General features: G+C 45.8%; 1 protein-coding gene across 1 annotated transcript in view; it reads right to left on the bottom strand.

Annotated features, from left to right (window-relative positions):
- The window catches only part of LOC119389232 (uncharacterized), an 85,485-nt gene that overhangs the window by 52,987 nt on the left and 19,208 nt on the right, over window positions 1-13,290 (bottom strand). Inside the window, exons 5-10 of the mRNA XM_049415062.1 lie at window positions 9,959-10,016; window positions 8,595-8,774; window positions 6,269-6,388; window positions 5,254-5,331; window positions 3,516-3,620; window positions 2,507-2,687 (exon numbers count right to left, since the gene is read on the bottom strand). Of these exons, the coding sequence (XP_049271019.1) occupies window positions 2,507-2,687; window positions 3,516-3,620; window positions 5,254-5,331; window positions 6,269-6,388; window positions 8,595-8,774; window positions 9,959-10,016 (722 nt within the window). The remainder of the gene's footprint in view (window positions 1-2,506; window positions 2,688-3,515; window positions 3,621-5,253; window positions 5,332-6,268; window positions 6,389-8,594; window positions 8,775-9,958; window positions 10,017-13,290) is intronic.

The raw sequence follows: 13,290 nt of genomic DNA, 5'->3' as shown, positions 1-13,290 counted from the left end.
TTCTTCATATTAAATTACCACTCGACTTTTTCTTTTGTCGAGGACACCGCAGCCTACTCACACAGGCGTTAACTTTATTTTTACAAGGAATAATATCGCGTGCCTTTTATTAAAAACGCGACAGACTGACTCGCACACAGACGGCCCATTCAAGCCTCATCGTCTTATTTTCTCTACGAGCGCCATTCTTTATCATAGCACTTCTTTTTCTACACTTACACTCTAAGAAAGAATAGAGTCATATGACTCTTTTTGGGGAGTCTTCACATGTACATGACTCTCTTTAGAGATCATTATGCTCTCGTCGGAGAGTCGTGGGACCCACAAGGCAGTTCACGTGTCTCTTTAAAGAGAGTCATATACGTGGCGAGTCAAGACTCCACAAAAAGAGTAACACGAATTAGTTTTTTCAGAGCCTCTAAAAGGTAACTTACACATACAAATGAAACGTGTAAATGAAAAGAAAGTTGTATTGCCATTTATAAAGCCAAGTGGCTCACAGGAATTCTGGCACCTTTCATTGAAGTGGTTAGAGAAGAAAAACATGCGACTTTCTGGTAGTATATGCGCAGGGCCTTGTAGGAATTTTGTATGTAATCTATACGTACAGCCCAAAAAGAGGAATACTACACGAGGTCACGTCTTATGACGGGATGTTTGACATACACTTCGTAAAATTATGGGGGATGTGGAGTGTATAACTGTGGAGTGTATAACCGCACAAACGACGCTATCACTTGCTCGAGGTTATCTCGCGTGTCACGCGCGGATAGCGGGGTAATGTCCTGTCTCCGCTCTTCTTTAAATGTGATAACCTCAGTCCTGTTGTCTGCGATGCGTACGATAAGTTGTCTATTGCATCTAAGCACCTGCGCCCTAGGTAATCATCTATCGAATGTTTGCCTTCGAAGCACGCCGGTTTAACCAGTATAAGCGCTGCTCAAACAGGCCCAGCTATGTTACTTCATCAAAATGTATCGTTGTTTACACGGTTTTTTTAAAGAAAACCTGCCGGTGGCGTGCTGCTGCACTGTACTGATGATAACGTGCGAGTTCCCCGTGTATAACAATTAAACCCTCAGAACAACACTGCTTACGGTGTATATTCGAACCTATTGGCCTCGAACTTACAAAGGTAACATTTTCAAAGAGTTCATCGTAGATCACAAAAGAATGAAATAAAATAAAGTGATGCTATGCAGGACACATTCTTTTGATTCGTTTTAATTGTATGTGCCAAGAGAAGGAGAAGAAAAGTTTATTGGTACAAAATGGGCCGGCAGTTTTGGTTTTGGTGGCCTCAGGTGGCGGCTCTGAGAGTGTAAAGTTATTTGCTACCTTGTTCAAGCTCAAAGTAAACCAGACGTGATAATAGCCCCTAGCTTTTCTTGCGCCCTAAGCCATGTACAAGGGCATCGAAAGGAGCACGAATACCGTCACAAGAACAAGCCACAAATGAGGCAACATAAACTCGGTTGCTGTCCACATACAGTTTGTACATGCATTGCTCCTATATTAAACGAAGGCTTGAACGATACCCGAGACAGTGGATGGCCCAGCAAGAAGAATTACTACGACAACGACAGCGGGAGTGAGGACGGCCGGTACAACAGTGACACGAGACCCCAATGCAAAGGCAACGGTGGTTGTGCCGGGGATAAACAGTTTTCTCTCTTCCTTTTGACAACCTTTCGTGCCACTGAATTACGATGATAATAAACATAACGATGGCGCACGCCGTGAAACCTGGCCGAAGTACCCTTTACGGCTGTAAAGCAATGCAACCCACAGGACAACAACAGGACGGCGGGAGATCGCACAGCGCTTAGGTCCGCATTGTCGTCGTTGTCCCGTCAGCGTAGCTGTTTGTTTAAAATGCGAAGAACTACCGATACTGACAGTCCAGTGGCCATGCGTGGTTTGATTACATTGCTCAAAGTACAGTAAAACCTCTTTCATACGTTTCTGAAGAAACGTCATACGTATCCGGGAAAACCTACAATCTCAATTTTCTAAAACATCGCGCTTTTCGCTTGATAACGAAATCGCGAGCGTTGGATCCGGGAAATCATATGAAACGGAACGTATGAACGGGGTGCTACTGCATGTTGGTGGGTCACTCGGTTGGTTATTGCTTCAAGTTCTAAAGACAACTCACACATGAACCGCCGCGGTGTTCTAGTGGTTATGGTGCTCGACTGCTGACCCGAAGGTCGCGGGATCGAGTCCCAGGCGGCCGCATTTCGACAGAAGCAAAATGAGGCCCGCGTGCTTAGATTTAGGTGCACGTTAAAGAACCACAGGTGGCCGGAATTTTCGGAGCCCTACACTACGGCGTATCTCATTATCATATCGTTGTTCTGGAACGTAAAACCCCAACAATTATTGTTACAACACACACATGGACTCATGGACGAACACATTTGCCTCTCTCTGAGCTCGTCCAACTAGCCACAAGTTAGCCGGCTAGATTGAGAATATCGAATAAATCTAAGGAAGTTCTCACGTTTGTGGCTTCAGCCATGGCGAATCCGCCTCCGCGGAGAAGGACGACGCCCCATGGAAGGCGCTTCTGGACCACGTCCCAGGTGAGTAAGGTCGGGCTGGTGCCTATTTTGCGCGGGTCCGCCGGGATCACGAAAAGGAAGAATATCACAAACAGTGCCGCCGTGGCGTCCTTGGGCTTCCTGCGAGGTGAAAGAAGAAGAGGAAAGAAAAGTCGTTCTAGACAGAACTGTATCCAAGGAAGCACGATGCCTCTATAAGACTCATTCCTATAGGCGTGCGCGAAGATGGGGCAGCCCCCCCCCCCTCCTCCCCCTGATCATCGAAGAGGGGCGCCTGTCCTGTCATTGTTTAAGGCGCAAGATTATAGCCATGCAGGTTTTTGGCGATAATGACGGCAGCATAGCCCTGATGTTGCGTTACAAGAACTGCTTACTTCCCACCCTTACCCCCAGAAAGCCGGGGACTAAAGGCAGGCGCTCTGGGAAGCACGTCGTCGCTTAATTTTTATTGTTGCATCCACTGCAAATCTTGTGCTTCTTCCGAACTCGAATAATTTAGGGGGGGGGGGGGGAGTCGCTGCAATAAAGCATGTAAAGCATGCCCCCCCCCCCCCCCCCCCAATGGAGAACTCTTCGCACGCCTATGCTTATTCCTGCCTATTCCATTGAAAGCGAATGACTGTGTTAAGCAGCTACGTTGTCCTACACAACCGTGACAATCCCAGAGAGGTAGCACACATTTCCGCCTTTCACTGTGTAATTGATTCGGCGAATGTAAGAATGGTTGACCGAACTAACGCTTTGTAATACTTGTTTCTGCAGGCCAATTATGCTCACTGGAATACACAAGGCGCGCAACCATCCCGCCTTTTTCTCCCTCGTCTCCCCTTTGCAGTCGTTATGCGTCTTGTGTGTTTCAGTAATAAAAGCTTCCTTTAAAACTTTCTTCTATTCACAGAAGTGAAAGCTTCTGATAGCGTGATAGGCAACAAGAGTTGCTAAACTTACAGGTCACCGAAAAACGTTGCCCAGCCCCTCGCAAAATGTGGGTCCCTGAACATCCACAGGAGCACGAGGGTCGCCAACATCACCATCACGGCGAGCTCGTGGAAACTGGGAAGAAATAAGAAAGTACTGAAAAAAAACTTAAAGCGACCCTAATGCAAGACTTAGGTGTTTGGATGCGCACTCGCACCGGTTCTTGCGTAAAAGTGGGTAAGGATGTGACGTTAATACGCCAGATGTTCGCGGTTGTTCAGCAAGCCCCATTAGATGGGTTTCTGAGCTGTTTACACTAATTTCTACTAATTATAAGGCTCCAATTTTAACTTATGACACACCTTATGTCCAATCTATCATATACAACCCTTATCTCAACTCATTCCATCCCTTTTACGTATGTTTTTATTTTTATCGGGGTTTTCGGACAAATCGCACCAGCGCTAGACAGGGTGGTCTAGAAGATAGGATAGAGTCTCACTCGGCGCTCGTGCCACTAATAAACAGGAATATGTTATTATCATTCAAGTAACGTGCGAGAACTTGCAGAAAGAAAAAAAAATAGGCTCATCAAACCGGCATCATGAAGGCAAGAAAAAAAGTTTAATGAGGAGAAGGGTAGAGAGGATGGCCTGAGGTAGATTCTTCGAGCTGTCTAGCTAGTCTATGTTAAGGAAGGGGGAAGAGGAAAATTCAGTGCAAGAAGATGAATAACGATGACGACAGAAGAGGTAAAACACAGAATGAATACGTCCAATCATAGTGTAGAGCCCCAGGCCTGAAAAAATGAAGTAGACTGGCAAAGCCTTAATGGACAGGGAAATATATTTGCAGTCATGTCAAATATAACGTCCTTTAACCATGGTTGACTGTATAAAAGGTCGAGGCAATACATTAAATCTAATTTCTGTAGGCCCCACTCCGAATGCACATCTCGATTGCTTAAGTTGTAGTTCTCAAAGTGTTACAATAATGTCACTTTGGCGAGATTGGATAAAAAAAATTGAAGCAGCTTCAATGACTTAACATCGCGAAGAACGGTTAAGGGGGGAAACTGCTCTTACAAATTCTTTTTTATTTCTTGGTCGATTTTGACGAAACTCGCTGAGGTTGTGTACATTAGTGTGCTGATTTCAAATATGCAATGATCTTTCTAGTATACTGTGTAGTTTTTAAAATACAAGATATCTCACGTGGCCCTTGTGGAGCAAGGTTTTTTTCTTAACTAAGATAGTTGCAAAGTAAATCAGCAAACCACAATAATCTGGACTCAAAACTGTGTGAAGTGCACTAAAAATGGATGTTCTAAACATATTTGAACAAAAGTTATTGTATGTTGAACATTCGTCACTGGGTCGATTTCAAGCTGGGATTTAACTCGTGAACGTTCAACATACTGTAACTTTTGTTCCAATGGGTTTAAAACATCCACTGTCATTGCACTGCACTCAGTTTCTGATTCCAGATTATTGCGGTGTGCCGATTTACCTCGACCTTAAACAACTCCGCTGTTAGAAACGTACTTTCTTACGCAACTAAGGAGGATACCCTCATGTCGGTTTAATGCGAACAATTATAGCAACAATAACAACGGCAATAAAGGAAATCGAGAAATGCCAAATACGGGTGCGCAGCTACAGGCACAACGTTATTTTTCATATGCTGAAACGATAGTCATTCTTCACGAGCAGAAATATATCTCGTTCATTCTACCCTAAATAAAATTAGATGAAAGTCATGGACTCACTTCATTGGACCGAGCTCGTCGTACTTTTTATTTATGACCTTCTTCGCTGCGTGTCCCTTCCTGTCGAGACCAATGGACCTGCACGAAAGAAAACATCGCACTTTTGAGTTACAAGATGCATTCATTAGTACCCATAACGCGCCCCGCCACGGTGGTCTAGTGGTTATGGCGCGCTCGACTGCTGACCCGAAGGTCGCGGGATCGAATCCCGGCCGCGGCGGCTGCATTTTCGGTGGAGGCGAAAATGTTTGATGCCCGTGTACTTAGATTTAGGCGCACGTTAAAGAACCCCAAGTGGTCGAAATTTCCGGAGTCCTCCACTACGGCGTCTCTCATAATCATATCGTGGTTTTGGGACGTTAAACCCCAGATATTATTATTAGTACCCATAACGCATTTTGTATTACTAATACTGGACACTATTGCTTCTTCATCTCTGAGTATGTCTTGGGAAAGACCTGGTTAATGTAGAATGACTTCTAAGTGCTGTCATTTCTATTCAGGGCTCTAGTTTTATTGGTCCTGGCGATATTTTATTCTGATATTCAGTCTTTTGTTTTTCGGATGGTCGTCGATCATTGCTTATCAAATGCCTCGCTAGGAGCCCTTAAGGGAAAAAAAAACCGTATAAAGTAGCAATAATAATGACAACGATGCTGATCATACGTAAGCTAAACAAATTAAGGGGCCCTTATCCTATCGGGAAGATGGGTCAAAGCGAAGCTTGGCGTGACCGTGCCTGACCTAATACCTTTCTTTCTTTCTTTCTTTCTTTCTTTCTTTCTTTCTTTCTTTCCTTTCTTTCTTTCTTTCTTTCTTTCTTTCTTTCTTTCTTTCTTTCTTTCTTTCTTTCTTTCTTTCTTTCTTTCTTTCTACCACATTGCGCAATTTTCCCTAGCAACATAAGCATTCAGTTTTATTAGTATATGTGTTTTTTATAGTGATGTTAGGCACTGAAAGGTGAACGCTCACAATATGAACAACGCAAACGCGTCTGCGGCGAGTTGTTACATACCCGGTGTTCCGGTAGAGAACCTGGAACGCAGCCCAGACCACGAAGACGCTGATGACCACTCCGGGTGTCGAGAACACCAGCCAGCTCGCATAGTCGATGGGCGGGAGGCCGCCGTAAAATCTGCATTGGCGAACAAGACACACATTCACGAACGCAGTGAGCATTTGATGCGATAATATTTTGTTTCAAAAGTGCAGTTTTATTAGCAGTTTTATGGCAGTTTTTCGGCAGTTTTATGAGCACTTGCACGTACTTATGCGTACGAAACGCTCAGTTCACTTGTATACGATCAAAGACGCATATACAGGGGCCTTTGAGGTTATAGCAAAGAAATAAAAAAAGTTTGAAGTACACTTTGTAAATGCCAAAGTGTGTTCGGCGAAAGCCTGTGGCCATTCGACTGAGTATGTATGCCATGGTTAGAGTGTAATAGTACACTCTACCATGGTGTCGGGGGAATCCACATTCTTACACCGCCGACGGACGCCGCCGCGTTGCGCAACGCACGTTGGAAGGAGCAACGCGCAACTGTTGCGCGTTCGCAGACGCACGCCGCCGCAGCGTTACGCAACTGTTGCTATGCGCCGCTGTGCCATCACGTGATTGCTGAGAGAGTGTGAGGGGGAGAGGCCACAGCTGGCACCGTGCCAGGACACGGACGGACGGACGCAAGTATGAGACATTAAAGGCTTTCGCCTTAATAAAGTGCTCCTTGCCATCGGCTGGATGTATGCGTTCGCTAATATTACGTTCAGCATAAGGATGGGATATAATCTTGTCTTTTGAAAAATTCAAGCTTGAAAACTCAATCTTTGTCTTTAAAGCACACGGTGTTTGAAATAATTTCAATGCAAATAAAAAATGCACTTGGTTACTCTATTGAATCAAAAGACAAATTATTTTCTGGTCTCTGAACGTAAAATAGAAATACTAAAGGTGGGACCACCGCACGCGCAATAATTTTCTATACAATTTCGGGGGCACGAACATTTGGAGATCAGATACCAGAAGCACTCGTCAATAGCGCCACTTAATACAGTCGATTCGCTTAGTGCACCCTTAATTTGATCCTGCGTTCAGTGTTAGGTATAACCAGGAAATTAAAACATTTGGTCTACTTTCCTGCTCAGCATTTTAAGCAGGAACTGATAAAGAGTGTAGCTTTAGAACATTCTTCCTTAATTGAATGCGCATAAAAGAAAGGACTATTGATCTTGCAGATTCCGCTGGTGCAAACGTGCTGAAGTGTTCCTCTAGCTCCTAAGATGCTTTCTAAAGCAAGCGTTTTTGGCTGAATAAAAGTCTCTTACAATTAGCAATTCACTCCCGAGATACAGTTAAGACGCAGAAAGTGGTAATAATTGCAAAGAGGAGCGCGAGTTGCTCTCATCTCAACGGCAGCATCCACGTTACACATGTGTGCCAAGGTTGCACTAACGGAGCGCACCTCGTCATCCATAAACTGATATTGCCGTCATTTCCTTCCATTGCTGTTCCGCGGCGGCCTTGCTTATTTTACGGGACGAGCCTTGCACTCAACACACTGGGGTAAGCCTTTGTGTCCTTGTTGAAAACGAGTGGCAATAAATATGCGCGTTATTGCGGGGCTCTATGCAAGCAACATCGGTAGAGATGTGTCGCATTTGTTTACTTGGATTTGCGCCACTCATTCCTGCGTTAATAAGAACGAGTTAGCGACACACCTACACACCTGACTGTTTTCTCAGCAAAGCAAGTTCGCAAATGTAGCGTCAATTAGAGCGCCTCGTAAAGGAAAATGAAAACACAGCACAACGAAGATGCATGAGGGCGCAAGACGGTGCGAAGGGCGCTAGATGTGTTATAACACTTTCGCTTTCCTAATGAGTAGCGATCAAGAAAGCGCACCGTTTCTCACCTGGTGAAACTTATAAAACGCATAAAAACGTTTCTTTGGTGCTTTTCCGTACTTCGTACGTCTTATGTTTTGTCCCGGTAACTATGCAGCTCACGATGCTCGAATGAGCCAATCGTATAGTGATTTTGGGTATGTGAAGCAGTTGATTTTGGGTATAGGGCATCTTTTGTCGATAAAAGAGCGAGCGATTTCTAGCTGACTTTGAAATTTAACTGCAAATTCCACGCTGCGTGCAGCGCTACAATGTTCGGCTCACATGTTCGCAGGAGCCTCGACTAACAATCGGCAGCGTTTTCTCACCATGTTCAAAAATGTTACAGGGCCCCTTTGAAAGGATTTTGTTCTGTGGTAGTAAGCGCATGTGGAATAAAAACAGATGTAAACGTATAAAAAACGCATCAAAACTGCCACCGTAAAATCCACACTTACTCTTCGACGACAAACTTGAGAATCAGGTTAGGTCCCGCGCTAGTGAGCGTCGCCGTGCCGCCGATGTTGGCAGCGAATGCCACGCTGAGGTATAGGCTCTTGCTCAGAGTCCTCTGGGCTTTCTGCTTGGCGATGTCCTCGCTGCGCACGCTGCACGAGCGGCTAACAGGCAACACGGACCTGCGCAAATCACGTTGGACGTGCGTCTGAGAGCGACAATCAGGATACTAAGAAATCCCGAAAGAGTCGACAAAAGAGAGAGAGAGAGAGAGAGAAAGAGCAGAGGAAGGCAGGGAGGTTAACCAGAAGTTTGTATCCGGTATGCTACTTTACAGCGGAACTGTATATGGCTAGGAGCTGGGAAATGTGGCGATCCGTGAGTCCGTCAGTGCACAGAAACTATAATGAAGTGGAAATGCTTACCCCCTAGCCGGATCAAGGAGGCGCCTCACCCCCCCCCCCCCCCCCCCCCCCCCCCCTCTTAAAAAAAAGTTCTGCTGACGCCACTGCTAGGGATGATACCCGCCGCCGCAAGAATCACTACCCATAAAATCCTTTAGGTGTTCTTAATATCCTGTAAGCTAACGTGACCAAACGCAAAGTTTGAACTACGCATCTCCTAAATGTGGTGATGGAGAAATCGAAAACTGGAAGAAAAGACACTTCGATAGATCCCAAGTCGTGATAAAAACCTGAGCCGTACTATCCAGCTTCGCAGCTTAGCCATCTGTACGGAGTGCCTGCGCAGTGAACTCTTTTTTTTTTTAAGTGGTCTCAGTTTGAGGGCAAAACATCTAAGGGAAGCACACGTGGTCTGCTATACGTATATGTATGCATATGGGTGTATATGCATCTATACGCATACGTGATGCCGCCTTCCTACCGAAACAAGGTATTGAGGCATGCCAAGCTGTTCAAGGACAGCTTCTTTTTTAACAGCCCCCCTCCATAAATGTACAGGACGGCAAATAAACAATTTAATTTCATTTCGTGTAGTAATTCAACTCCTATTTCCGTATTTGTCATGTTGCTTAACATGTGGACCGACCATCACGCCACATTCTTTATCAGTGGGATCGGTCACACGTGAGCGGTCGTTGATAAGAAAGATGCAGAAATTAAGCGAAAGAAATCACCACATTGTAAATACTCTTGCTGTCATTCATTTAGATCGACGATTCCATCCCTTTCATCAAGCCAGTATAACGAAGCATTTGCCATATTCCGTGGCATAGCTTCATAGCCAAATACTGATACTATAAAACCTCCTCTCGTTTCATGCGATCAAAAAGGCGTGGACTGTGACAAGGAATACGTTCAATTCTTTCGTTAATTAATTCATGCGGAAAATTAACTATACGTACTTTTCTTTCTTTCCGGAGCTTTCCGTGCTGGTGCTGCGGTTGAGTGATTTTTGGCCGCCTGGAAAAAGAAACGCGCGCACAGTGAATATTTAATAAACTGGGTAGAACGAACACCACTAAGCACTGCTCGAGAACCGTAAAAGTATCGTTTGTCGATGTCTAGTCTATCACGTCGGTTTCATGTTTGTGTGTCGTTATCCCGCATTTTATGGTCCTGCCAGAACGCTGGAAAGAACCGGTCATTTTTGCCACGAGAAGCACGACGGGAGTCTCACTTGAAAGATATAAATCAAGGAGCCTGTTTCAGATGAAGAAAGGGACACACGGGTCTAATGCAGCTCGATATTTTTGTATTTCCTAGTTTTTAATGACTAGAACAAGAAGCTGGAATAGACGAAACGATACAGCCTGAACTTATTTATTGAAGTGCAAAACATTTCCTCGATCTCATTCGTATCTTGCTTACATGCAAATCACCAAGCGTACCGTAAATTTTGCGATTATATGTACTGATATGCGCTGTCTACACATTTCTGACGAGGAACTTTAAACAAGGAAACACATTTTGAAGGCATTTTTTGAAGTACAAAGTGCCACAAAAAGATACGCGTAACCTAATCAGCCTCGTCACTCATCGTCTTCTTATTTTGTTGCATTTAATAACAAAAAAGGAGACAATACTATTTAACGCTTTATTTGATGAATAATAGTGCACCCCAAAGGACGCTTAGATGCCACTGAACAAACGCTTAAGTTCACAATATCTCTTATGACACTGTTATCCGTGCACCACCAATAGTGGGGGCACGAGCTTCAATCATAAAGAGCGATGTGTTTAGGCAGCGATACCCGCGAAGCACTGCGGTAACATTAAAACTGTTGGTAAGAACTGCCCGAGAGTCCGATTAGGGAATAAATGTATACATACTATTTATAGAGAACCGATGCGATTCAGAAGAAACAATTTTGTTTAGTTTGGCACTTAAAGGTCACAGTATGACAACACTACACTATGGTGGGTCTCCAGAGTAAAAATACGATCAGAATGAGCCACAGCGGTCATAACATTGTTCGACGAACAAATTCTCAGTGACCGCGGAAGCCCACTCTATGGCTCCGGAGAATTGGACCACCGCACAAAGAGCAGAGAATACATGAACGCTTCGGACGCACCGTAAGATGCAAGAGCGGCTCTTGGCTCGCAACGGCGGCAGTCTCCAGATTGCTCGGGCGTCTTTATCGACTGGTGAACAAAAAGAAGTGGATCCCCGTTTTTGTTCATCGGTCGGCAAAGACGGCGTAGCATTCTGCACTGCTCCAGCCGCACGTCTGCGACGCTAGGGCCGCTGGCATCACGTGCTTCGTTTCTGAAAACGCAGATGTAGATGAGGAGTATGCACTAGTAACATGGACAATTATGCAAGGTTCAGTGCGGATCCATGTATCAAGGCAACGCGACTGCACGCTTACAGCATGAAAATGAGAAACAGTACTTTCGATTTCTGACGTTCTCGCGACAGGAACATGAAGACTTCGATGTACAATGTTTCATGATATATGAGTTAAGGTTGAGGTTATCACGCTTGTCCTGTTCGTGCACGGTTTTTCCTTGCGTTTATCTTATGTCACTGTAGCGGGCTGCAACCATTATATCAGTAGTTTCATACCGCTTGTTCAAAGTCTCATAACTTATATCCAAGAAAAAGGAAATTATTGACCTGTAGTCTTCTTGAGGTGTTTAGAAGCCACTGCATGCATGAGCCGACTTTGGTTGAGCCCTTGTTCTGAGACCACTACTCAAACATTGCTTCTTTCTGCACAGCGTGGAAACCATCGAACCTGTCCATTGCCGATGTCCTCGTTACAACGAGTACAGGTTGCCGCTCACGGCCGTGTTGGCTCGCCTTGGCAACAGGCCCCTATCGGAACAGACAGTCCGACCTGAACTTTCGTCTCTCCAGAAGCATGTCAAGGCTTTATTGAATTTTCTATACATGGTTTTCCATGACGTCACGCTCAGCGGCGCGCGCAGCGGCGGCCATGCTGGTGCAGTCCGTGCGGAGCCGTCGTGGTGCATAGGTCGGGCCGCGCTCGTTTCCTCGTGGTTTCAGGCAGTAGTTCAGGCGATTGTGGTGTTTGTCGTGTGAGATGCCGACACTTCTTCCTAAGCAGCCCTGAGACCCAGCTTATTATTCCGATCCTACGGGGCCTGAGCGCCTTCGCTATGCTGAAAAAGTGCAAATGTGTGACATCGACCCCTTCACGCTGCGACCGGGAACGGATACTTCAAGCGATGTGGACCTATTTCCGGACATTTGTTATGATATCGCCAATGATCTCACTTTTTCTGCGAATTACATGACCCTCGAGGAAATGAAGGCGTTCAGGTCGACCGAGGCGCATAATTAGGGAGTTTTCGAACAGCGGCTAGCCAGAAATTTTTTTTTTTTTTTTTTGGGGGGGGGGGGGGGTTCAACCATACTCTATGTATGTTCGTGCGTGCGTTTGCATGTGCGCGTGTATATATACGCAAACAAAACTGAAAAATTTGGGGGGCGGGTCGAACCACCCCCCCAACCCCCCCCCCTGGCTACGCCCCTGTTTTCGAATAGGGGCCCCAATCATTTTGGTGCCCCAATGAAATAGCGTCGAGGCCACTGCGCAAGCGCGAGACCCAAACACCGTTTGGGTTTTGCGTTGGGGACGCTTTTTCTCGAACTTAGCGGGAGCCCCATAGCCTGCCCAAAAGCTTTGCGTCAAACAAACATGACAGCGCCCACTGAAGCGACGGCTCTTGGCCAAGACTAGAGTGACCTAGAACAGGGGGAGTGTCCAAAGCTCCGCAGACCCTATTCGAAAACTCCTAGCTCCTGCTTGACCCAAAGCGAGCACACGGAAATGGTTTTGGAGCCCCTATTCGAAAACTCCCGATTATTTCACAAGCGGTCGGGTCAAGCCGGCTCTATGCCGACTTCGTCTTCCGCTCGAGGCGAGGACACCGGAGAAGCGGTAACGACGTCCGGGCAGTCGAGGATCGTCGATTCTGTTGCTACGCTTCGCCTGAGCTGCCACTTTATGGAATCTTCGTCTCGCCGAGCGATCGTGCCGTGCGGAGCCACCCTGTTTTGAGCTGTAGCCGAGCAAAAGCGTCGGAGCCCAGTCCGGGTCTGCCTCCTCCCACAGTTTCGATGGCCTGCCTACAAACGTAACACAAGTTAGCTTAGAAGTAAGTTGTCCCGTTGTGGTTGTACATCGTGACCCAAATAAACAATGTGTGTATGATGCGTATGCAACGGGCTTATCATTTACGAAGTGGGCGCCACAAACATGTA

The sequence above is a fragment of the Rhipicephalus sanguineus genome, chromosome 4 (assembly GCF_013339695.2).
Source record: "Rhipicephalus sanguineus isolate Rsan-2018 chromosome 4, BIME_Rsan_1.4, whole genome shotgun sequence".
Classification (NCBI taxonomy): domain Eukaryota; kingdom Metazoa; phylum Arthropoda; class Arachnida; order Ixodida; family Ixodidae; genus Rhipicephalus; species Rhipicephalus sanguineus.
The sequence above is the reverse complement of the archived record's forward strand: the minus strand, read 5'-3'. Positions and strand labels throughout refer to the sequence as shown.